The sequence below is a fragment of the Aphelocoma coerulescens genome, chromosome 4, assembly GCF_041296385.1.
Source record: "Aphelocoma coerulescens isolate FSJ_1873_10779 chromosome 4, UR_Acoe_1.0, whole genome shotgun sequence".
NCBI classification, from domain to species: Eukaryota; Metazoa; Chordata; class Aves; order Passeriformes; family Corvidae; genus Aphelocoma; species Aphelocoma coerulescens.
This window is the reverse complement of record NC_091017.1, coordinates 61,089,759-61,116,369: the sequence shown is the minus strand read 5'-3', so window position 1 is coordinate 61,116,369 and position 26,611 is coordinate 61,089,759. Positions and strand designations below refer to the sequence as shown.

At 39.2% G+C, this 26,611-nt stretch overlaps 1 protein-coding gene across 1 annotated transcript in view; it reads right to left on the bottom strand.

Moving 5' to 3' along the window:
* DHX15 (DEAH-box helicase 15) overlaps window positions 1-26,025 on the bottom strand; it is a 46,757-nt gene extending 20,732 nt beyond the window's left edge. The window contains exons 1-6 of the mRNA XM_069014330.1: window positions 25,818-26,025; window positions 19,640-19,988; window positions 14,706-14,899; window positions 13,418-13,577; window positions 12,825-13,043; window positions 1,218-1,385 (exon numbers count right to left, since the gene is read on the bottom strand). Of these exons, the coding sequence (XP_068870431.1) occupies window positions 1,218-1,385; window positions 12,825-13,043; window positions 13,418-13,577; window positions 14,706-14,899; window positions 19,640-19,988; window positions 25,818-25,885 (1,158 nt within the window). The 5' untranslated portion in view covers window positions 25,886-26,025. The remainder of the gene's footprint in view (window positions 1-1,217; window positions 1,386-12,824; window positions 13,044-13,417; window positions 13,578-14,705; window positions 14,900-19,639; window positions 19,989-25,817) is intronic.
* Window positions 26,026-26,611: the final 586 nt, after the last annotated feature.

Here is a 26,611-nt window from a genome sequence, read left to right as displayed (position 1 = left end):
CCAAGAGTGTCTTCCTCTCAGAGACTGGTACTGGCTCTGTCATTCCAACATAACAAAAACTATGCTCTGCACTTGTTATCCTCTTATGCAGAAAACCAAAAACTGCCTATTTTGAAGGGCACAGTTTTAAACATAGTGAAAATTTAATGAAATACACAGCTATCAGTTGTTTATTACTTAAAAGCAATTTCAGTCATGTAAGTCATTTGCAAATACAATCTTGTTGCAGCATTAGTTTAAGAATTTCAAACTGAATGCTTTCTGCACCCAACTTCCAGAGGAAAAGGAAGGTAATTTCACTAGATTTAGTAAGTGACTTACTCTTCCAGAACACTAGAAAGTTGTCACTATTATTCTACATGCATCATACTGCACAAAAACAACAAATAATCAAGGAACAAACCCTGCCTAGAACACATAGTATGATTCAGCTTTGACTTTCAAAATCTTAAGTTTTGTGCCTGTCAGTTTTGTAGAGCAGTAGTTTAGTTTTAAAAAGCTCTAACATCACTCCTTTTTAATAAAACACATAGCTTCTGCTATGGATTACTGTAAGCACTGACATATTAATTTTATGAGGAATATTCACTGTGCCATTTCAAGTTTTTCAGTTTCTCAATCGATTTTGCCTAATGAAAGAACCTCAATTCCTCATTTATTCCTACAAAAATACTTCAACATACTTGTTCTAACTTGCTCCTTCTCACAAACCTGAAAAAACAGGTAAAACCTGCCTGACAACCTACCCTGAAGAGACAGCCCATTTTGTCTCAAAAAAAATTTTTTTAAAAAATAGAAAAGGCAAAAAAAACCATTACTCAAAATAATTACTTATGGAAAAAATCCCATCCCTCCATATAAATCATATCTAATTCTTATCTCACAGAAGCAAAATAAGTAATGGATATTTCAAACTAAACCACTAGAGTCTCATAAGCAACTTGAATGCCACTTCCATTCAGTCAAATCAAACTGTTACCACAACATCCTGGGCCTGTAAGATGGAGGAGAGAACTTTGATTTGTACTGAGAAACAAATTTCTAGTTATCTAAAAATTCTAACGGGTGAAATACTGCATTTTTAAGGCTTCATTAAAAAACCCTTGTACTTGTTGCTGTCCAAATATATTTAAAGGAGCTGAAAGTCGTATTTCATTGCCCATGCAACTGTGAGTAGCTGCTTATAGAACAGAATACTAACACAGCTTAGTATTTACCTTTCTTCCTATTGCTCCATTTTGTTTTTTTGGTGGGGGAGGTTCAAATATCCTTTGCTGTTGCTGCGGAGGAAGGGTGGAATACAACGGAATGATTTTTATGTCACCAACTTCAGGACCTAAATCATCAATTTCACGTTTTATCCTCTTGCAGGCTTCATCAATCTCCTGCAAAACAAAAATATTGGTTAGAAGAGAACTCCATGAAAAAGGAAGCACATTTAGAGTGCCTAGGACGATTAGAGTAAGTCTACACCCTAAAGAACAATTACAATAACTTCTACTTTAAAAAATAAAAATAACTTAAAAAATCAATCAAGGTGCTTACTGAATCTGCAATCAAATTTCCACAATACTTCAAGATGTTTCAGCTTCTATACTCTAATGAACAGCCTAATTTGCATTCAACATCCTTTTTCTTTTAGTCATGTTTCCTAATTAAATCTCTACAAATTGTACTAAAATTGAAATCTCTCACCCTGGAATATTAAACTGCACTCATGACCTTTTCAATTTTCACAATCTCAAGGAAATTGATGTGTAAGATACTTAAAATAAGCCAATTAAGCTTTAATGTCACGTATCACTAATGCAATTATATGGAAGATTTGCTTCATTGTACCTAATGAGAACAAACACCTTTACAGTATAAACATGGATACTCAAAACCAAACCTCTCAATCCCATATTCCAGATTTTACTTTAAAATTAACTGAAAACCCACTTAAGTTTAAGAAAAATCAGTAAAATATTCTGAAGATGAAAGATTTTTCACGCCTTTCTTTACCATAGTATTTTCTAGCCTATTTTCTGCTTACCATACAAGACAGTTCACCACAGCCCAGTCATTTTAAGTCCATTTCATTTTTAAATTACATTTAAGCCAGCTAGGTGACCAATAGTTATGGTAAGAACTAAGGAAAACTGGGGTGCACAGAAACTTCGGTTAATGAGTAACACCACTCTATCAACAGAGTTTTCACTAGTGTAACCAAGAGACACACTGACCAACTACTGATCTTCCATCTGAAGCGCTGAGGGGAGAATAAAGTCATGACAAAAAGCAACAGTCGGCAAAAGCAAAAAAATGGCTACAACATACTCTGAAAAAAGAGGGGAGACCTTCCTTAACACACTCACTAGCTGATACTTACGACCCTAAAGCAAATATACGGAACTGGTAATCTAAAGGCTTTGTAAAATGATTGCTTTAAACTGTGATTTGAAAAGCAAAAGCAGTCTCCTTTTTAGAAATCATAAATTCAGGTAGATCTGCACCAAATCTGGGTATTTCACTTGTTTTTAAAGAGACATTTAAATTCTCAGCACAAATGCAATGAATATGTTTCAAAGCAGCACAGACAATACTTGTTCTGTATTGATCAGTCTATACAATTAATTTAAGCATGGCAAAACGAAGGCTCTTCCTCTTTGATTTCCAAGAGCCCTTTTAAGAGTAAGCCTAATGCTGTCTAGTAATGCATTGCCAATTTGAATGAATTGCAGATATTTACCAAAACTGTGCACTTTGCCAACAAATCCAACACATCTTCATAAAATAAGGGGTATACAAAAACACTGAGTTGCCCACTATTGGCTTACTACAAGCAAGGAATTTTTTTTTTTTTATGCAGGTGTAAGTATACCTTGTTCTCCTGATAACCCCATGCAAGTTCAGTAATAGCCTCCTAGGTCAAAGGGAGTTAAATATTTCATATAAACAAAAATACAGCACAGACATTAGTTCCTGGTCTGGAGGTCACTACACCATTCATGGAATTTATGCAGATTTTACTGTGTAACTGGGAAAGCTGTGATGCTTGGACATGCAGAGTCTTCAGTAGTAATGACTAGAGGTTCCAGGATAGTTTTATATTTAAGAGAAGGTGAAATATAAGCAAGCAAAGAAAAACAAAAGCACTACACTCTTCAGGACATATGTACACAGCTACTCTACTGATCAACTTTCAGAAGAGATAAAAGTATTCATTCTTCCTAGAGTTTACCAATGTAGTTTAAAATCAGGACTCATTAGAACACTTCAAAATAGAGATGCCATATTTGCAGAATTGGAGATAACTACAAACCTCTCATAAACTGCTTTAAGAAGGATGCAAAACACCAAGAGCCACTGTCACTCATCTGAAGACAGTATAAGTGGATTCTTTAATCGTAGTAGTTTTAATTTTAAAAAGGAAAGAGTAGTTTCCTTTTATTCACCACACTACCAGAGAACAGTGGATCTGCTTCAGTATATCTACTACTAGTACATCAACTTCCCTACAGGAGTCCTCACAGTACCAATCCCACCAGTCATGCAACATTTGGACAAAGCCCTCTGGCACAGGGTGTGACCCTCACGGCTGTCCTGTACAAGGCCAGGAGTTGGACTTGGATGATCCTAGTGGGTCCCTTCCAATTCAGGAAATTTTATGATTCTAACTGTATCCAGAACCACACAGATGATGACCAAAACTGGTATCCCCAAGTACATAAACTAGAAAAATTACGTGTAGTAAAATAAGTAGTTTGAAAGTACTAAGGATGACTTTGAGTGTTCAAGATTTGTTTGCATCACATGAAGACATTTAAATCCAGAAATATGAGACATATAGTTGAGGCACAATCCTATCTTTAATCCTTTAAAGATTTAGCAAGTCTAATTCAATCATCCCACTTTATTCCAGTATGAAAGGCTTTTTAAAAACAAACAAACAAACCATACAACTTTAAATATTTGCATATCATCTACTCCAAACAAATTCATTATAAAACCCCTTCCTTGAAGAGAGATTATTCTATCAATCTGTACAGAGAAGAAACTTCTTCTCAGGCAGAACAACAAGGTAGAGTCAACTTGGTTTGTATTTGGATTATGCCTGAGAAACTCCTCAAAGCCCTTAACTACCACACTGACTACCTGAGATAGTGGGTAATGGTGTGCGGGAAGTAGGAACAGACACAGGACCAAAGGACCCCACTTAGACCCATGATGCCCAGTGCATCAGCACAAGGACCTGCTTCAGAGTTAACCAAAGAAGAAAACAGGCCTAACATACAAAAAGCGTGAGGCTTTTGGCAATGCTGAAGTTACTAGATTGATCACAGTTTTTCACAAACAAGACTTCCTACGACTAATATTTGAGAAATAGTTCTCAGTAAAATCAGTCAATGAAACTGTCTATCACTGCACTCACTCTGACAAGAGCTGACTACCAAAACGTAAACAGCAAGCAGACCACAAAAAGAGGAAAGATTACATCAGTGAAAATGCTCATTCTTCTCAAGCTGCAAGTGTCACAACACATCTGTACTTCACAAAACCCAGTTATCACATTTGTCCCAGACAGTCATCTTAAGTACTTTAAAGCTTCCAGAAACATTGTGATCCTATCAAAATAAATTTACAATACCCAGGCAATAGCTACAGTTTAACTGCAACACTATGGACACTAGAATCAAGCAGCAGTTAAGAGCAGCACTACACTCTGAACATTAACATGGAGTCCTCAACACTCTTCCACACCATCAGCACCTAAGTGATTTTCCCTGGAAAAGCTTCAAAAACAGACTACAATCAGTAAAAAGACATTATTTCTTTTTATGCATGTACTAGTGATCAATGAGGTAATCGGGGTGGTGAATGTTTTTCAACCAGGAAAACAAAGTCATCTCAACATCCAAGTGACAGTCAACAATTTTTACATTGATCTTACAGCTAAGTAAAAATAGCTTAGTAAGAAAAGAAAAGCTGTAATCAGGAAAATTATTTTATCAAGATTATTATTTTTATTATTAAATCAAATTTAAGCTAATTGAAATGGTGTTCCTTCCAACAAATCTGTGTGATTAAGATTGGTTCTAGACAAAAACCTGAGCAGACTGCATTGTTTTCAAATAACTGGTGGACAACAGACAATATTTAGAGTACCTGCCAGATTGGGTGAATTTATTCAGCAGCTTAAGTATCAGTAAGTAATTCTAAGACACCAAAAAGATTCAGGATTTTAGCACCAACTTCCATTTGTGCAAGACCTAAGTCTGCATGGGAATCAATGCTTAGTATTGTATTGTTTAGAAAACACAGCAAAACCAGGGTGCACAGTTTCCCTCCAATTTATTAGTAACAGTAGTGCAGCCATCTAGATTTTCACAGAACGGTAAGTAGGCTACTTATGCCTCCTGAATCTGACAGGAATTTTACTCCATCTTAACTCACTTTTCCAAAGAAAAGGCAGGCTAATGGCTAGCTCCCAAAAACCCAAAACCACCTGGATTCACACTTTTATTCCTCACACTGAAGCTGTGTTTTTTCTGTGCAGCTAGAAATGCAAAGTCCACCAGCCCAAAAGCAAACTTTTGCATATGAAGCCTCTTGACAAAAAGGAGTTGAGTCCTGAACTTTCAGAATGCCAGGATTGAAACCAAGAGGACCATAAGTTTTCCTGTGGCTTAACTTCAAGAGTACCACTTAAAGGACTCATGCTTAAATCTTCACCCCACTGTCATCTTTGATGCATACTAGTAAATACTAACAGGACTGAAAACATGAACAGGTCTTTGTATTACTAAGTAATATTTAGTAATACTCATTTTTTTCCTAAAAAAATATCACTTATGAAAGCCTTATTACTAAAAATCCTCCAGGTGTGACTTTTAAAGACTGACTGTGTCAGTTCCATTTAGAAATACATTGGTTCCTTAGGTTCTGTGTCAGAACACACAGCAAAGAGAAACTTGGAAGTAAATGAACCACAAGCCAATTATCTCATCAGCTGCCTCCAATACCACATTTCCACTGCTTTGTATCATCTCACTACTCCAGTACCTAACATACCCTAGCTCTGGATCAAAAACTAAGGATTAGAACGTATTATTAGCAGTTGATCTAAAAGGAGCTGTATAAAATTAATTGCACAAGAGACTGATTTTGCCTATTGTGCACATTACTTTTTTCTGCTGTTGAAAATAAAGTCTTTATTACATGTTCAAGCTGAATGCTCAATAGAAATTCCCATCCATTTCTTTTCCTGATGGCATTTTTGCAGTAAAAAGGTGCTCATACTGAAGACCACGAACAACAGAAAAATATTACAGAAGCAATTGCATATATTATTGAGTTAGTGCACCACATCTTTAAAAAGCAAGTTTGTGCTGAAAAAAAAATACATGATTCTTAGTAGTTTCATTACACGTTCCATTAAACGATAGGCAAAAAAAGCCCCAAAACCCACGAACATAAAAAGAAACCCAGAATGACAAGAAGCAATGCAGTTCACAGAATCACAGAACATGTGGCTGGAAGGAACCTCGAGGATCATCTAATCCAACTTTTCTTGTAAAAAACACAGTTTAGGCAAGATGGGCCAACACCCTGTCCAGCTGAATCCTACATGTCCAATGTTGTGGAATCCACCCTTTCCCCTGGAAGTTTATTCCAATGGCTGATTACTCTCATTGTGAATAATTTTCCTCTTGGGTCTAACTGTAATCTCATCAGGGCAACTTTCATCCATTACCCCTCATCTTTTCATGTGGGTCCTTGTAAAAAGGGCCTCTCCATGTATATTGTAGACACCCTTAAATACTGGCTCATGATGAGGAGAACTACCCTGAGCCTTCTTTTCTCAAGGCTGAACAAACCCAGTCCCCTCAGTATTTCCCACTCCTTTGAATATACTTGTGGCCTCAACTTACTGAGTTACACTGCTCCTGCCAATCTAACAATCCTTGTAACAATCCTTGCCTTCTGTTTGTGTGCAAGACTCATCCGTGCTGCCATGGAGAAGGTACAGTGAAGTTACACTGATACTAAACAGCAGTTACCAAATGCTGGACCTTGAGTTACCCTAAGCCAAAGTAATTCGAGTGCCAGCATTCACTCGAACTCACAGGCCAAAGTGGTCTACGCAGCCAGTGAACTTGCTGGCCAGGCTCCACTCAATCTCATCTAAACTGTACCTCATCTTTACAAAAACCCTTTCTACAAAAAGATGGTGACTAGTGATGACAAAGTACATTCAACAGAACGATTCTAACACCTAGCATGCAAAATAAGAGTTCAGTGATTTTGTAAATATGGTCTTTGGGAACATTACTGCAGAACCCCTTTCTTCAGTTGACCCTGTATTTGGTATACTTAAAGAACCTCATAGGATAAGCAAAACTTCAAGACTACTCCAGTTAAAACATACTTTAAACTCTTTTAAACAGGAGATGACAGTCCTATCTACAGAAGATCAGTTGCTACACTATACAGTTAAGATTTAGCTTAATCTTGGATACCTGTGTCAAATAGACAACTCTAGAACCCCAAGGGAAACTAATGCCAAAAAAGCATAAGCAATTTCACCTTGTGTAAAATGAATTTGGGGGGAGGAAAACAAATTTGTAAATAAAAAGTACTTCACAAACTAGAAATATCTGGCAGACACCTTAACCTGTCCCCTTCTGAGTTCCACTGCAGACAGGGCACAGCTAACCACATCTGGCTTTGATGACATGAACCTTTCTAGAAATGTAACCTTCGTCCTCAAAGCCTGCGCGGAACTTCCCTAATTTCCCTTTCTTCTTCTAGAAATGACAGAAGACTGCTGCAAGCTAAAATGACAAAACAGCAGTGAAAAGAACTGGCACCAAGAACTGCACCATTTCAGACCTCTGAATACAAAGTGAGCAAAACAAAACTTTGCAAAATTATGTAATTATGTAAAGTAATACATGGAAATACATGGAAAAAGTCAACACTTGACCATAACTAAAACTGCTCTGTCAAGTCAAAACTGAATTTGCTTCAGCATAATTCCTATATTCAGGATCACTTTGACCTGATCTATTTGAAATATTTAATATTGACATCATCTCGAATGAAAAGCAAAAAACCTTCCTCCCTTTAGCACTGGAACAAAATTAGTATTATCACTCTTCTTTCAGTTCATGCTCAGTCCAACTCCCCAAATACTTCCTATGTGAATCTAAACAAGACAATGTGTTCACTGTAGCCCAGTACACAGACTTCCTCTTAACCTCACCCAACCACTACCACTGAGACCAAAAGAGTTGTCAATTTTTACTTCAATTTCCACGTAAGAAAGGCTCTGTTTTCTTTCAATTCCAGAGTTTAACCAGTGATGAAAACATCATGCCTTTAAAATAAACCCTCATTTACCAAACTTTCTATCAAAACATCAAAAACATTTTGCAACTCTTTTCTACACCATCAGTTTTACCAATATCATTTTAAGCTCTCCTAGAATACTGAACTTCACAACATTTTTAAGTATATTTACCTACAATCAAGAACAACACTGCTGATCTGTATTTCACATCTCCAGATGCACCTTGGATTCTTCCTCATAAAAGTGTAACGATGCACTGGGATTTATAAAAAAAAGGAGACAGGTAACATAACTGGCATTTGTAAATGCCCATGTTACCAAAACATATAAGACAGATCTACACAGTTTCTATGTCATTATTTGTCTTTCCCACCCCACAAGTTTCATCTGTAAGCTACACCTACTCTCAGATTACTGCTCTTAATGGAGTGTAAAATCCAATACTGTTTTAGAAGAACTCCAGTAGAAATAAACCAGCTGCCTCTCAGATCTGCAAGCTTAACAAATGTGTATCTACACAACTAGACTACCAACTTTGTAATCTCAAAGACTGAGAACAAGTTTGACAACACCTATTGTCTAAGAAAGACATGTTGACTGAAATGTAATTATGCTTTTCCCTTGCGAAACAAAATCCCCCTCCGTTTCCAATTTTGCCTGTGACTGATGACAGGCAACCTAGTTTACAGCTACTCAGGTGTAGTGGGTTGATGCTGGCTGGATGCCAGACACCCATGAAAACTTCTCTCTCACTCCCCTCTGCAGCTGGACTGGGGAGAGAAAATACATCTATAGGTTCATGAGTTGAGAGAAGAACAGAGAATTATTACTCATCAAATACCACCACAGGCAGAACAGGCTCAGATTAGAGATACTAACTTAATTTATTACTAACAAAATCAAAGCATGATAATGAGAAGTAAAATAAAACCTTCAAAACACCTTCCCCCCACCCCTCCCTCCTTCCCAGCTCTACCTCCTACTCAATAGCACAGGGACACAGGGAATTTGGGTTATGGTCAGTTCATCGCAAGTTATTTTTCTTGCTTCTCAGAGAGAGGAGTCCTGCTCCAGCATGAGATCCCTCCCACAGCACACAGTTCTCCATGAACTCCTCCAACATGAGTCCATCTCATGAGCAACAAATCTCTCCAAGCTGCTGCAGCGTGGGTCACTCTTCTACAGGGCACTGTCCTTCAAGGACAGGCTGCTCCAGAGGGGGCTTCTTTCTCCACAGGCCTTCCACGTGGTCACAGCCTCCTGTCAGGCATCCACCTGCTCCAGAAGGGGTCTCCTCCATGGGCTGCAGGGGGATTCCGCATCCTCATGGATCTCCATGGGCTGCAGAGGCACAGCTGCTTCACCACAGGCTGCACCACTGACTCCAGGGGAATTCCAGCTCTGGTGCCTGGAGCACCTCCTCCCCCTCCTTCTGCACTGACCTTGGTGTCTGAAGAGTTTTTCCTCTCACATGTTCTCACCCCACTCTTCTCTGGCTGCAATTACAATTGCTCAATAATTTTTTTTTCTTCATAAGTATGTTATCACAGAGGCATTACCACAATTTCTAATTGGCCCAGCTTTGAGCAATGCCATGTACCTCTGAAGCTGCCACGCACTGCCTCTGCTGGACATGGATGAAGCTTCTAGCAGCTCCTCAAAGAAGCCACCCTGCTACCAAAGCTTGGCCATGCAAACCCAATACACCAGATTATACCTTTTTTGAACACCAGCATTAAACACGAACACTATTCCCACATTCTGAAATTTTCCTGATATACCAGAGGGGTTGTTTGTTATTAAAATCAAAAAATGAGTTTCCTCCTTACAAAGCCTGTAGGACAAGTCCTGTTCCAAAATGTTCATTCCCAATAAATTTTGTTTTTAAACATCCTCTTTTATTATTAATGGATTGAATAGCAGTTCATACAATGTAATCATGTACTTTCGCTCCTTTCAGGATTCAGGAAGGAAATTTTTACAGAACACATATTTCTGCACCATTAAGAACAATTTTATCTTCATCCAGTAACTGGCTAATACAATTAAGATCCCTTTAGTTTCTGAACACATTTAAGCTTCTTTTAATTTTCTGGGCATGACAACACAGAATCTTCCCTGCCATCTCCAAGTTTCATCATCTTCTCTATGTCTTAACTAATCTGTACTAACTAACTGCTATCCATCTTAATTCCCACGTGAAACTACTTCAAATTCATTTGGATGAGGAGACAGCAGCTAATAAGGACCCCCATTCTACCACAGACCACTGCAATAACACCTCATTTGAAGTCTCAGACTCTGAACAAGTCACATTTTCACAGTTTCAACTAAAGCATCTTCCCTTTCCATAATTCCATATGGCTTCATAAATGCTTCTTTCTGACAAGAAAAACAAATAATCTTGCACCCTGTTCATACTGTTTTCAAGAATCCAAAAGAACTACAAAGCATTTCTGCCTAGCATACATCAATTTTAGCCTAGCTACTAAGGCTAATGAACCTGAAGCACACAGTACTAATGGTACATAGAGCACACTTTCCCATTCTTGACAGTACACTGTAGATTCAACAGTGATACACACAGAGACTCCATTATGATACTCAACAGAGGCCCCAAAATGTCACTAATCAAAATGGTTAAAATACTTCAAAGCTTCTCTACAAAAGCTAAACCAGACTTGAATTTCATGCTAACCACCCAAACTCAGACTCAGGCAGAGTTACTCCAGTGTCCCTGGGTAGCTCCATCAACTGACACATGGACTGGGGAACTCTAGACTCCAGAGCAGAGGATGCTGGCTTACAATGCACAGTGATTCAGTAATACAGTGTTAGATGCTTATGCTTAACTACATAAATACACCTATGAACATGTACTGTGCACAGAATTTTATTCAGAATTTGCTTATAATACATTACGTCCTGCAAATTAACCCAGTAAAAAATCAAAGAACCTGTTCATACAAAAGAACAGAGTATGTCTGTAGCACTAGTGGCTCTGGAGCATAGAGCCATTTGCCAAAGGAAGACACTCATCCCATGCCCTGCAGTTACTGTTTTAACAGGTTATTTACAGTAATACATAGCAACTGATGTAGCAAGCATTAATTTATAAATCAGAAGGCCATGTATTTGTGCTTCGTGAAAGGCTGAAGACCAGCCTGATTTAGCATCTTGCTGAGAAAATAAAATCTGCTGAAACAGCCAGACAGCAGTGTTCCTTTCTCTTGCCACCAATTTTCACCCTTCTGCAATAGCTGTTTCATTAATTCACACATCTAAGCGCCCAACTAGTCTGAACTACAACTTTGAGCTAATACCAAGCAGGTACATTTCAAAGTCACTATCATTGATAATATTTCTTCCTACCTGTTCTTCAACTTACAGCAATACTCCAAACAAAGAAGGACAAATGTAAAAGTCAGAGTATTTGCTTTTATAGTAACAGTCATTGCTTTGGTTTTCTAAAGGAGATGACCTGCCAGAAGACACTTTAATCAAAACTCGTATAAGAGGCAGCACATCTTTATGACTGGCAAATCTACTCAAGAAGCCTGGGTACCTTCAGCATCACAAGTTACTTGTACCACTCTCCCCCCTTGGCATAGTTAAGGTTGTGTATGCTTAGAAGAAAGACACTGAATTGTTCCACATCCCTTGAAAGGTATTTTTTCAAGAGTAGTAACTGCAAGAAGAATGAGCTGAAAAGCATTTTTGTCAGCTGGATTTCTTTCCCTACTAAAACTAGATTTAGGTTGACTGAGTCCAGCAAACTTTCAAAGTGGCTATGGGTTTTTAACCTCTTCTCCATCTCAGTTTACCAATACGGACACTCAAAAGAGCTTCAAAGAGACAAGGACGAAAAAAAAAACCACCAGTTTATTTCAAGTAAAGTATTTACAATTTCTAGAAAATCCTCATTTCCTGATGTAGTTTATTTTAAGTGCTTTTATACAACCCTCTTTTGCAAGGCACAGAGTCTGTTTCTGAGACCTAACTCCTGGAATTTGTGGCATATAAAGTCTACAGCCTAATATTCAAAGTTATTAATAAAAAAAACAAAACCTGAACATTTTTATTAAAACTACTACTGATAGCTAAGTAGCAGAACCAAATTGTTATTCTTCAGTAAAGCTGTACAATACATGTACAGAAGTCCACAGAACAATCTTTTCAATAAAAACCAAGGATGCTCTCAGGTACCCAGATCTTTGGGAGTTTCCATCAGTACAAACCTAGGGCTCATTCTCTAGGTTTCTGTTTTTAAAGTACTTGAGTTGATGAGAATTTTCATTTTAGAAAGGCCTTGCACAGCATTTACATTACAGATATGTACCATGTCAAAGGACCTAAAGCATATGGTGGTAAACATCAGGTCATCCAAATAATAAACTAGAAAAGGAAACAAAGTGTTTCAGTCTACACAAGTCACTTAAAATAGTTTCTGTATGGAACAATGAATGGAAAACAGAAGAATATAAAATACCTCTTGTCCAGTAAGAAAGAGTAAGAGATCTCCTTCTTCTTCTTCACACATGTGAATCTGTATCACTGTTCGAATGGCAGCTTCAAGGTAGTCCCTTTCAGGTTCTGGAGTATAGAATATCTCCACAGGATGGGTGCGACCCGGGATAGTTAGAAGAGGACAGTTATCAAAATAGATCTGAAACTTGCCAGCATCTAAAGTAGCACTCATAACTATAACCTGTAGATTTGGAGGACAAAAAGTTACTCAAAGTTTACAAGAATTTGTGACATGTTATGCACACAATATGTAACTTTAAGAAAGTAAACTGCTGACTGTGATATAAGAATGCTTTCATTACCTGAATACAGCACCCTTCTTATAAAGGTCCAAAAAGATTCCAAGTCCAATACATAAGGTTAAGCTACAATTACATTGTTTCTAGAAGCTTCCTCAGTACAAAGCACATTAAGAATTTCCTAGGTTAGCCTTCCAATATACATTATCACAGATCAAAAAACAATTCTAAAAATCAGCTAATGGTAAGCACACATACTCTATCCACTATGCCTGCAACTAGAACAGAGATACTGTTGGACTTCATCATTACTGACCTTCAAATCAGATCTTTGTCTTACAACTTCCTTCAAAACTCCCATCAAGATATCCGTAGCCAGTGTTCTCTCATGGGCCTCATCAAGAATTATAACACCATAGCGCTCCAGCAAAGGATCATTCATTGCTTCACGAAGTAACATACCATCAGTCATATATCTGAACACAAACAGAAACAATCCCAACACACTTTTTACTAAGTTTGATGCAGAATCCTCTTTCATATTCACCTGGTTGCTTGAACTAAGCTTTTAATCAACTTTTTTAAAGTAGGAACACCAGCAAACTACTTCCAACACTGTAACAAGCCCATTTCAAGTTTTCAAATAGAGTATAAGTGGAATCTGGGATTATGGGGGGGCAGCTTAAAAAAAAGAGGGAGGGGGAAACAAGGTTCAGTAACATTTACGATAGTTTGTAGACTATTACTGGCAGCATTATTATTCCACACCTAAGCTCAAGAGACAGGAAAAGAAAGGGAAGAAGGAAAAACACCCTCTAAAATCCAAGATATAGTGTTTCTGCAACTGCTTTCCTTTTCTGTCTGCAGATCATCTGTTCACGTCTGACTTTTCTGTTACTGTTACATTTCTTTTTCCATATTAACTTTATGCCCAGCCCTTCAATAACTTGTATGACCAAGGAGAAAACATCTTTTGATAGAAAAGTATTAATCCTTGAACCACACTATGTGTTTTTAACTGAGCATTTTAAATGTAATCTGAAAATGACGTATTACGTGCACCTGGTTCCTGGCAGCACAGGAATCTATAGCAGCTGACAACTAAAATGCTCCTGACTATGTCTCTCAGAGCCAGGTTTAGGCCAGTGTTGAATCTTTGGGAAGTTTTCTTTACTGAAATAAGCTACTGAACTTCACCAGAAGTACCCTGAATAGGAGATACCACACACAAAACATCAGCTGAATGCACAACAAAGATAAACTCCATGCTGATGCACTTTATTATCAATAGCACCTTAATAATAAAATAACTTCTTCAGATCACCTTCTTCTTTATGGATCATTTAAAATCAAATTCTATAGAGTTCAGTGATTTCTTGAGGAGGAATGAATAATTTCCAGCTCTACTCATGCCTCACACCTCAGTTTCTCCCAGCTCTTGCTATGGCTCCCATCTCTCTTCCCCACTCAGACACAAAGCACCAATCCATAGATTCCCTCCCTTATTACTCCTTTCAGAACTTTGCTCACATCCTTCATTACCCTGTGATTGCCCCAGCTCCAAGTATGCTGTTGTACCTTTACCTGACAGCTGCCATACTTACTTCAAAATGGTTTTTGCGCTACTGCAATCTTCAAACCGAATGGAGTAACCAACCTCCTGGCCCAGCATGACATCCATCTCATCAGCAACGCGCTGTGCCACACTCATCGCAGCCACTCTTCGGGGCTGGGTACACGCTACTCCCCTCTTTGGGCCAGGTAATGAGCGCATGTAGTCTACACACCACTGAGGGATCTGTCAAGAACAAAATTCAATGATAAACACACTTCAAAAGGTCACATGGAATCTGTAACCTTTGTGTTCAATCAAAAGTTAGTTAAAATTCCACAGAGATGCCAACTGCACACACAAAAATATCCAAAGCAGGAGAGCAGACAGACTAGTTAGTTGGATTCAATGCCACTAAATAAAGCACACTCTCATTAAGCATGTACATAACTATTTTTGAAGCTATCAAGGAAATACATAGGTTCACCGTACATTTTAATCCTGTTAGATCAATACCTTTTACACGTACTTAGCAGCAGCCAACATGCTCCAGGACAACCAAAATTAAAGCTAACACACAAAATTTGAGATCAGTAGCACAGTTTCAATTTTACAGTAAGCAAAATGTATTTTGTGTCTTAAAAAAGTAATGCTTATTACTACATTTAAGCAAAAATAATTATTTCAGTAATAAAGAATTGTCTTAGCCAAGTAGTGCAACAAATAAAATGAACAGATAATTATGTTCATTAGGTTTATTACTGTTCTTCAGAAATTTCATCAACCTGATATAAAACCCCTATGCTTTCCTTCCTGTGCCAGCACTCATTTTATTTGCCAGTCAGTAGTTTTCTGCTCCTGTTAGGAATCTTGAAACAGTAAGAATCATCCAAAATAAGTTTTATTCAGAGTTCCTAATGTCAGTAACAGTTTGATGGTGATAGAATGTTCTCATTGTGACACTTTATGAGGAGACATCTCCAGGCCTAACCAGTTCCAAGCCTACAGACCAAAAAAAACCCACTCATTCCTAGTAACTACTTTTCACGTATTCTTAAAAGCACGAAGAGTAAAAAGAAAACATATCCTTTGTACATTGAATTAATGAGGAATAAGAGAGAAAGCAGTATAATTTAAACCGGGAAAATGTCTGCTCTTCATTATTATATATTCACAGCAAAATGGACATAAGTAAACACTAAAACATACCCAGAAGCAGATGAGTGTGGTCTAATGCATTTTTTAAATGAAGAATATACTTCCACTATAAATGTAAGAAAAATAAGGCAAACAGAATCAAAATATGACCGGAGACTACTAGACTGGTGTGAAGAACTCAAATTTCTGAAAATCCTATTCAAAACTAGAAGTAATAGCAGTTCTTGAACACTAACAGCAGCAACACGAACCCTTATCCTGTATCATATACATGGCTCCCCTGCTTCCCAAGTCACTAGTAACAGCTCAACTCTAAGTATACCAGGTGAAGCTTTTTGACTTTAAATAGAGTAAGTCCTGAAATAAATTTTGAACCAGCAGGTCTGTCAGGCCACTGCACCATGAAATAAAACCAATTTAAAAGTGATTTTCCAAAATCCCTCAGCACTGCTGTCAAATGAAAGAAAAGGGTTCCACAGACTCCCCTGTGCTAGGCTGATACAGACAACCACCCCAACACTTTTCCTGTCCAGCTTTTAAAGACATACAAATACTGGGAAAAAGGGCTGTGCCATACTGCATTTTTTACTTCAGTCATGTCTGGGAATATACTGAACACTTCCTATGACCTGGTTCTTATGAAACCTAGCCTAAACTTCACTGACAGAAAGAAACCCTATACCATCATCAAAACTCCTGACTTTCCTTAAAAAAAGTCATTTTATCAATATCAAAAGCAGGAGGAATGGCTTTAGTCAGCACCATTTAACCTCAAGGACTTTCTCAATTAAGAGAGATTTTCAAATATAACTTTCATAAACCTGAGGAGGCAGCAACTACACATACAGTGGCCTCTAAGATCAAGGATAAATGCACTAAGGGTTGTTAAAGACTACTTCAAAGTCAAAGGAACTTCATGATTTTAGGGAATGCAAAGCAAGAAACAGAAGAGCACTGCCCTTTCTGGCTTTTTGAGCTGCTGCAACTTACTGAAAACTTCCTCAGTTTTTTAACTTTTGTTGCATGGCAAAATTCTCTGAGTTTTCATTATGTGAGAACCTATATCAGTTCTCCTGCACACTGCAAAGGACAAGGATTAAGCTATACTCCACATCACCTTGCTTCTGAACTTCACCTACCAAGAAATCCTGTTGAAAAGTGGCATCACTTATGTTACATCAACACACAAAGGAGATGCTACTCTACCATTCTCTTTACAAAAAAAAGTGAGATTATTATACCAGGACCACCTATGATTCCATATTTAAACGACAGTGAACATTGCAATTACAGCAAGTAATTAACTCCTTCCTAAGAGAAATCAGGCACACCCATTCCACCACTGAGCATGTTTCCAGCGCATTCAGAAAAACCAGTTAACTTTGAAGGTTAAGTTTAAATTACAAATCAAGCCACTGCAAACACTAAAGAACTGAAAATTAATGTCTTGGCTTCCAATATATTTCTTCAGTACTTTGGAGCTTAAATCTATGTGAAACAAGTGAGAAGAGTTTCATCTTCTGTTTTTTACACTGTCTGAGCCAAGCATTTCCAATCCTGGGTGCTCTACAAGACTAAAAGGAAAACATGCACATAATCACAGAATCACAAAACTGTTTGAGTTGGAAGGGATCTTAAAGATCATCTGGTTCCAACCATCCTGCAATGGCAGGGACAGCACCCACCAGACCAGATTGTTACAAGCCCCATCCAACCTGGCCTTGAACACTTGCAGGGATGAGGCATTCATAACTTCTCCAGGAACTTGTTCCAGCATTTTACCACGCTCACAGTGAAAAATTTCCTAACACATAATCTAAATCTCCCCTCTTTCAGTTTAAAAGCAACTTCTCCTTGTCCTATCACTATCTGCCCATGTAAAAAGTCACTCTCCTTGTTCTTTGTAAGTCCTCTTTAAGTACTGAAAGGCCACAATGAGGCCTCCCCAGAGCCTTCTCTTCTCCAAGCTGTACAATCCCAACTCTCTCAGCCTGTCTTCATAGGAGAGGTGCACATAATAATCAGGGAAGGGACCTGAAAGGTGGCAGCTCACTATGAAAAAGATTATCTACTACTGTATAGCCTTCTACTATCCCAATGAAAGATAAGATAATAATTTTGGAAATAGTATTTTTCAAATGTTGCTTGTTTTTATTTGTATAAAGTTGTCACTAATACCTCATGTACACTTGCAGTTTGAGCATCAAAGGATTTCTTAGCTGCAGAAAAGTATTTATCTTGCTCTGATCAATGAATTTAAGGAGAAGAAAAACAATCATCCCCCAATAGGTTTTAAGGCAGCAATTGACCACAAAAAGGATGTGACACTATCACATGCAAAACAAAGTTTTCATTAGGTGGCAGCAGGACAAATTTCAGTGGTATGTCCCTACAGAGACACTGTCAAGTATTTCAAAATGCATCTGCAACCTCACAGAGCAAATTCAGAGGAAGCAGGGAAGCTTTCAAGACAGCTTATGTGCTTCTGGTAGCATAAATCCCAGATGTGTTAAATTACTTAAATCCTTTCAGAAAGTAAGGGTTAAAATAGTAAGATAACTCAGGAAAAGCTTTATTGCCTGAGGAACGACAATGACACAACCCTTATATCTACAAATTTTCAGATCACACAACAAGTAATCTTGTTTTCATATAGGTAAGTACCATTTTTTAATATAACATTCAGGATGCTGCATCTTCCAAGTAACTACATAATCAAACCTTTCCAAAGAATTCTATACAGTCTTGTTCTTGGCTTATACACTTCACAAAAGCAATACAGATAATGTCATAACACTACCTTCTGAACAATACATTGGCTCCTAGAATGTGCAGCAAGGTCCTGTAAATTCAGATATTTCAGGCACAGGTATAAAAGATATCCAATGTACTACTATGTCCTTCACATTTTCTCAACATCCAAAATTTTATGACCAAAAATTTACTGTAAGACTTAAAGTTAGCTACAATCCATTTTATAAAGACTAGAATATTCTTCCATTTTTATTTTCAGTCTAGATAAAGGGATTTTATCAGATTATAGAACAAAGAACTTTTTTACATTACTTTTCCACAGACTTTACACGGCAAACCAGAGGATAAAGTTTTGAACAAGTTTGCTCTGCTATAAATACCCAGGTGTTCCTTGTATCTTAGACATTCCGTATTTATTGGTCCTCAAAATTTTTCTTGAGGCTTAAGGAAGCTCTGCACATCTGTTATCATTACTTTTGGTGCTGAGGAAGACTTTTAAAGCCATCACTCTACCAAAAAGTGTGATTTTTAACTGCAGCACTGAAAAGCTCTACAACCTCTGAGAAGTTTCAGTAACAAGGAAACATAAGTCTCTACCACTCAAGTTTGAATATCACCAAAACACAATTCAATCAGATGTCAGAACTGTATCTGACATTTCAATTCCTTTTAATTTTTTATCTGTAGCAGTAAGTTTCATAAAACATGAACAAATTCATACTTTGTAGCTGCTATCTACACAGACAGCTGAACAAATTATTTGGAACCACCACTTCAGTTTGTGGATTAGTACACTTCTGTCACACCATTAAATCTCTATCTTCCTCTACCAGATACCTACCAATTCATAAAACCCAATGGAAGCAGGGGCCTGGGAGCAGTACTGGATTTTTAAAGTGGAAGATGCTGTAAGATTCTCCTCACCTTTGCACTCATTAAGCAAATACAACATTCATTAAAATAGTTTTGCTTACAGCTTGTGAAGTATTCTTATACAATTATTTTCTCACACACACCTCCCAACAGCCACAATCTTTAAAAAAATGCAGTATCATCATAGAGATAAGAACTCACCTGTGTTGTTTTACCAGACCCAGTCTCTCCAACCAGCACAAATGACTGATGTCTAATCAAAATATCCGTAAATCTTTCTTTATATTCCCAGACAGGAAGTTGTAGCCTTTTTTTCAGGATATCATAATATCGTGGTGTATGTGGTAGATTTGTGAAAGGGTTAATACTGTGTGGAATCATTGCTGGTTTTATAGCTGGTAACCCAGCAGCCGCATAGTATGTAGAGTTAGATGCAGGTCGCAGATCCTTTTCCTTGTCCCTTTCTCTGTCACGATCTCTATCTCTGTCACGATCCCTGTCACGATCCTTCGAACGGTCATCTCGGTCCCTGTCCCGGTCCCGATCTTTCCTAAAATGAGTTAAGAGACACAGCAGAAAATGAGACACTTGAATATTTAAATGTAGAGGAGGAATTTAAATACAATGCAACCCTAAAGATACCCAGTATAAAGCGGATACAAACCAAATCTTTACCTGGAAGGATAAGCACCAAGGAGTAACAACAGTATATATGATGCATACTCAACATTAGATATATATACAGCTACATTCGTTGTACCTAAACACTACAACATTTCCTCTCATTACAGGCAAGACTGAATAAAGTTATCACATGGAGTGATGAAAATTTTAACCCTCTTCATTTAATGATTATAAAGAATCAGCTGTGAAGTGTAGATCTCTCACTACCCCATCCCTACTCACTGCTGCTGCAAAAAAGAGAACACTAAATAGTCTTTTTGCCTACCTACTAAAGGAATTATACTCATCCACAAAAAACTGACTCAAGATAATAAGCAAGCCATGAAAGTAAAGTTTGATTTTATTATTCCACAATGACTCTGTAGCTTTTTTTTTTTTGTTTCAAGTCTTCTACACATTCTGACTCCGTCAACTTTGATATACAGGTTGTTGAGTCTGGAACTTAAAACTAGCCACTACAGTTCACAGAACCAGAATCATTTAGTTTGGAAATGACCCTTAAGATCATGGAGTTCAACTGTTAATCCAACACTACCAAGCTGTACAGTACCTTCTCCAGTATCACTTCCTACCACACACTTCAACAGCATTTATGTAATCCCATTTGTTCCAAATATTAAGTAGAAAAATCCACTGCATGTGCAAAAGAAAAACAGTATTCTCAAACTCTGGCCTCAGTCTTTTTGAGAGTTTCTAATTCTGCAAGTCCATGTACTTGCTCTTGCACACAACCCCAATCTTCCTACAAGCACACAATCACAAAAGAATCCAAAAACTACAGTTGCATGCTTTTAATAAAAATTCCCAGTTCAGGACTTTGAAACAAGCCCTACTTTACAAAAACACTCCATCCCGTTTTAAACTAGATTAAGTTAAAAGATTAGCAGCATCTTTGCCTACAAAACTGAGGCTATCCTAACCTTTGGCTCTTTTTGTGCGTTAACTGAAATCCCATCAAAAAGGCAAAACAACAAACTAAGTCAACACCAGCTTTATAGTAAGTGCACACAAATATTTCTAAGGCTATTAAGCAAAAAAACAAAACCTCACCTCCTTCTTCAACATTCAGGCATGTCTAGAGAGCACATCCAAAGAAAACTGTTGCCAACATCCCTCTCCAGAGTTTGTTTTATACATACAGTTGGCATTCAAATGTAACTACTGAAATAATACTAAATTCTGACCTATAGGGAAGATGCAGTAACCAAGATTATTCTACAAATTTTAATTCAAAATGTGCTGTGCTTTGGAAACAACCACACCACTCTTCTTGTATAAATTAATGTAATGTAGGCAGCTTTTTTTTTTCCCCCTCAGTACTTCAACATATTATGACGACAGAGGTCATAGTAAGATTTTTTTAACAAAACTTCATTTAACATAGACTCACTGAAAACAAAGAAAGATTACAAAACATACTGTTACTGCCACTTACTTAACTCAGTTGTATACAGATTATCCTGAAGTTTTAGACTCTGAGTAACCTAAAAATTAAGACCCTTTCTAGGGCATTTGTTTGAATCTGAGATACCCTCGCTTTAACATTACTTCTAACACAGTCAAATACTGGACAAGCTGGAAATATCTTCTTACTGTAAAATGCCAGGCAGATTCTGCAGAACCCAACAGGTTCATATTCCCCATATGGAAGTTAGCCCTGTTTGAAGGAACTAGGCTCCATTATGCTACTAAGATGGTGTAAGTCTAATAGCATGTATCAGACAGCAACAAAGCTTTGGATGTGCAGCTGATGAGCTATTCATCTTTTCAAAACCTGCAGGCACCAGGACATACAAGTGCATGGTCAGACAGTAACATTAGCAGGAAAAAGAAATAAAGGTATAAAAGCAATTCAAGAATAGTAAAGCCAGGGTAAAATGCAACAACACACTTCACTGAAGGTAGAATAAATCACACTACTAATGTGCAGGTTTCGGTTTGGCTTTTTACAGCCTTCTTTTGTGTATGCGTGTTTCCGAAGGATTTTTATCCTTCACTGGTATCTCGTTAAAGTGTAAATAAACCACACCAACAAAATCTATTCCACAACCATTTACTTACACAGTATCACATCAGCAGCTTCTGCACCGCAGACCATCAAGTGTACCTTTCCGTATGCTTCAGCCCCCCATGAAGCAGCCCTAGTGCTGAAATGAACAGACCCACACTTTTGCCAACCCTTCCCACCTGTCAGCACAAGCATTTCACCAGCCTTGTGAAGAACCAACCTTCCCACCAGCATTAATTCTAATGTGGATCAGGTTCTCTTATCTAGCCTCCCAAACTCTCCCTTGTAGCACTTATTTTCCATGTTGGGACATACCTGTGTGGGCTTAAAACGGACAAAAATACAGCCTGATGAACAAAACAGTGAATTAAATGGACTACAAATACAATCCAACATGGGAAGTGCCATTAATCCCCCGTCTCAGTTTCTTCACTGAACTCCTACAGCTTTTTAATTATACAAACAGAAAGGAAACGTATCAAGCTCTGTGTACATTTCAGAAGTAAAAAACTATTTATGTGTTAATAAAGGAAGTTGAGTATCTTTCTTGTTTTCAAAAAGCAGAAGAGAAGCAGGGACAACAAGATCCTACCATAGAAACAACACAACATACAACATGCCTTCAAACTTACTCTCCAACACTGATAATTACATAGCAGCACTTCCCCTAAAACAGTTACCCAGTCTCCCATTATTACTGAAGCTTAGCAGACACAGACTCCCTTGGTCAACAAGCAAAAAGAGGAATGACAGTTATGCTGCCATATTAAATTTCCTTAACTTTCTAAAACTGTGGCTGGGCAGTTCTTCACTTATAAACTGTCACATTTTAGCTTTTTAAATATTGCACAGAGAAAACTGAACTCAAACACAAAAATTAGCAGTAAAATAATAATTTAATCACATTTGTCTTGTGCCTGAAACCCATAACAGCCTCCATGATCAGAAGGGGGTTGGGATTTTTTGCTCTGCTTTTAAGGGAAAAAGTTTGGTCTGTTTTCTGCTTCCACTTCCCTACATGATACGTAATATATACAGATATGAACACAAAAGAACCACTGTAACAATCACTAAATAAGAGCGCTTCTTTTGGTAAAAAAAATGTAAAAATAAAAATGGAAACAACTCACACCACTGATCATCACAGTGAAAGTTTAAACCCATCTAACAGATCATCAGTACTTTTCCCCATTACTAAACATAGCAACAGTTGATGCAAAAAAGGCAGCGCAGCTAAAGGAGTTTCAGTTCTATCCAGAAAATAACCAACTGATGTTACACAACTGAAATACAGGTAACTGACATATCTGAATAATCTGAAATATTTACAACTAAAAAGAAATTAACATATTTAAAAATAGTATGTACGTAATTCATAGAAACACTGTAACCAAAAACCTTCCATACAATTTCTATTTTTGCAAAATGTTTTTTACTTCACAGACAATACTTTAAATCTGGAAGAAAACAGATGTCATACAGATGTTTAAGGTTACACCAACAATTACAAACCTGTTGAACATGTAGAGCCCATGTGGCACTGCTGCCGTGTAGAGCCACCCATACCAACAGGGGCCTCCATCAAAGAGGAACTAAAAATACAGGTTCATTTAAAGTAACTTTCATATTTTGTCAGGTAGTCCAGTTTGGATGCAAGACAAACTACTGTTCTGAATGTGAAGTGGTAACCACGCAAGGAGCTCATCCAGCTCAATCCAGCTCCAAAACCACCTGAATTGCAGAAAGGCGCTCTAGACACAGAGGCAGACGTGTACACACACGCTTTTAACAAGACTCCACGCATCTTCCCTTCGGCCTTGCATAAGCTGCAAAACCAAACTACTCTAAAATAAACCAACCATGTAACATTAGTACGCCTCATGCTACACGAATTAAGATTTCAGGTCATTTAAGAAATAATCATGCTCAGTAATTATGCTTATAGTGACTTGTTCTCAGTCCTATACCATTTAATGCTTTTACTAGCAGAGGCAGGGACTAAGAAGGGGCATAAGACCAGCATTTCTACAGCTTTTAGGTACCACAAAGGTCAATGTCTTCTAGTTTAACACCGGTGGGAACTCATTGCAGTACATACAAAATGGTAAGACTAAGAGTTCGGAATGACATTACATCATCAGTAAAAACAATAACAAATAAAGCCACACCAAAACTATAAAACCCACCAATATACAAACAGGGAAATACTGACCTATGATTATCTTTACAACCAGCTGAAACAGTCGTACCACATTTAAATAACGCCCGGTTTTGACATAACCACTTGGTAATTTTACAAAAGCCTCTACATACAGAAAAGCTGTATATGTACAACTTTTCTGCAGACTCAGAGTACGAGGTATTTCAACCTCTGGGAAATCATACAACAATGCATTAACGGAGACAAATAGTTCAATACATTTATTTTAAAAAACGTTATTATGATGATCCTACAGACAGGAAACAGAAGTTGAATAATAAACTTTGTTTAGCTGACAAAAATGCATCAAACTCTAGGGGTTAAAAAGTGAAGCTATACAAGCTTACATTAAAAAAGGCCAAGTTTTGCAAAGGCTGTTTATCAGTGAATATTAACTGCTACATTAGACTTATACTTATTGTAACCCTTGAGAACAAACTCAAGGATTTTTCTTGGATAAACACTCCAAAACAATGCTGATGGACTTTAGTAATTGTTTAATTCACGGACGTCTCCTGTGCTACGTAAAGAAGGCGGACTAAACAAACATTGCATTTCTTTGTACTCCTTGAGACTTTAGAAATTTCCTTTAAGAGCCTCTGCCTTTCCTCCCCCTCCTGCCCAATTAGAAGGGAAAAGATTATGTAAAGAAAGCTCTAAAGCAACGCTGAATTTAAGGACAGCACCAGTGCCTTGTCTGTGTTCCTGCAATCACATTAACTTCAACAAAAATACGCTGAACCGTGTGCAGTACAGTCCTAAAACTTTAACCTTCGCAAAACAAAGGAAAAAATAATCACTCCCTTGTCCCCTACCTCAAAACCCACCTCACCATCGATTCTTACTTCAAGCCAAGCACACCACCAAGGGTGACTGGATGAAAAATGTTAACAAAGGAACAACACTCCCACCAGTGCAGGCACTAATAACACGGGCTGCACAAACCTCGTGCTCACCTCCAGGCCCACGCTTGCCAGACACCTCAAGCCAGAAAGAATAAATAAATCAATACAAAGGAAGAGGGGAGAAGGAGTGGGAAGGGCGAATATAAATACGAAGGAGAAGAACAGCAAACAAAGCGTGGCGCGGGGGCGCGGGCCCAGCAGCGCGCCACCCCCGCCACGGGCGCCCAGCCCAGCCCACTCGCCCAAGCGGCTGGGCCGGTGCCTTCCTCCCTTCCCCCTCCCGGGGCCGCCGCACGAGGCCCTCCCGCCCGCTCCCTCCGCCATCCGCCCCCCCGAGGGGCCCGCCCGGGGGGGCGGCTGATGCCGGGCCAGGCCCAGCGCTCCGAGGAGCCGCGAGGCTTCAGGGCCTGCTCGGCCGAGGCGGCGTCGCTGCAGCCTCTCCCCGTCCCGCACCGCGGCCGCCCCGCGCCCCGGGGAGCCTCAGCCCCGGAGGGGCGGCCGAACGCAGGGATGGGGCGCAGATGGCGCGGGAGCCGCCGCGATCCCCCCACCCGCCCCGCCGAGGGCCGCGCCGCCCCTCACCCGTCGGTGGTGCGTTTCTTGCTGGAGCTGTAGTCGTCCCCCAGATCGAGGCGGTGGCGCTTGGACATGGCGATGGCTGGCTGGCTGGCTGGCTGGCTGGCTGGCGGTCGGTCGGTCGGTCGGTCCGGGTGCGGCAGGCGGGCACTCTGCGCTCCCTCCCCGAGCGGCGGCGCGGCGAGGCACGGCCGACAAAATGGCGGCCGGAAGGAAGCGCCGGGAGCGCGCGAGGCGCTGGCGCGCGGACCCGTTGGCGAAAGCCTCCCCTGGGCGCGAGCCCGCCAGCCCCGCCCCGCGCGCTCCCGCGGCGGCGCGAGGGGGGGAACGGTCGGTGCCCTGCTGGAGAGCCCCGTCATAGGATCAATGGGTTACAGGATCATCCAGGGGGGAAAAGACCTTTAAGATTGTCCAGTCCGACCGTCCACTCAGCACTACCACTGTAACCACTCAATCATATCACCCAGCGCCAGATCCAAACACCTCTTGAACACTTCTGGGGGTGGCGGCTCCACCACCTCCCTGGGCAACTTATTCCAGTGCCTGATCACCCTAACACGGATTGATTTTTTCTAATACCTAATCTGAATCTCCCTTGTCTCAGCTTGAGTCGATTTACTCTGGACGTCTCACTACAGGCACAGCAGAAGAGACCAGATCCCACCCGGCTACAACCTCCTGCGAGGGAGCTGTAGGGAGCCATGAGGTCCACCCTGAGCCTCCTCCAGGCAGAACAGCCCCAGCTCGCTGAGCCGTTCCTCATAAGAGAGGTTTTCTAGACCCTTCACAAGCTTTCTGCC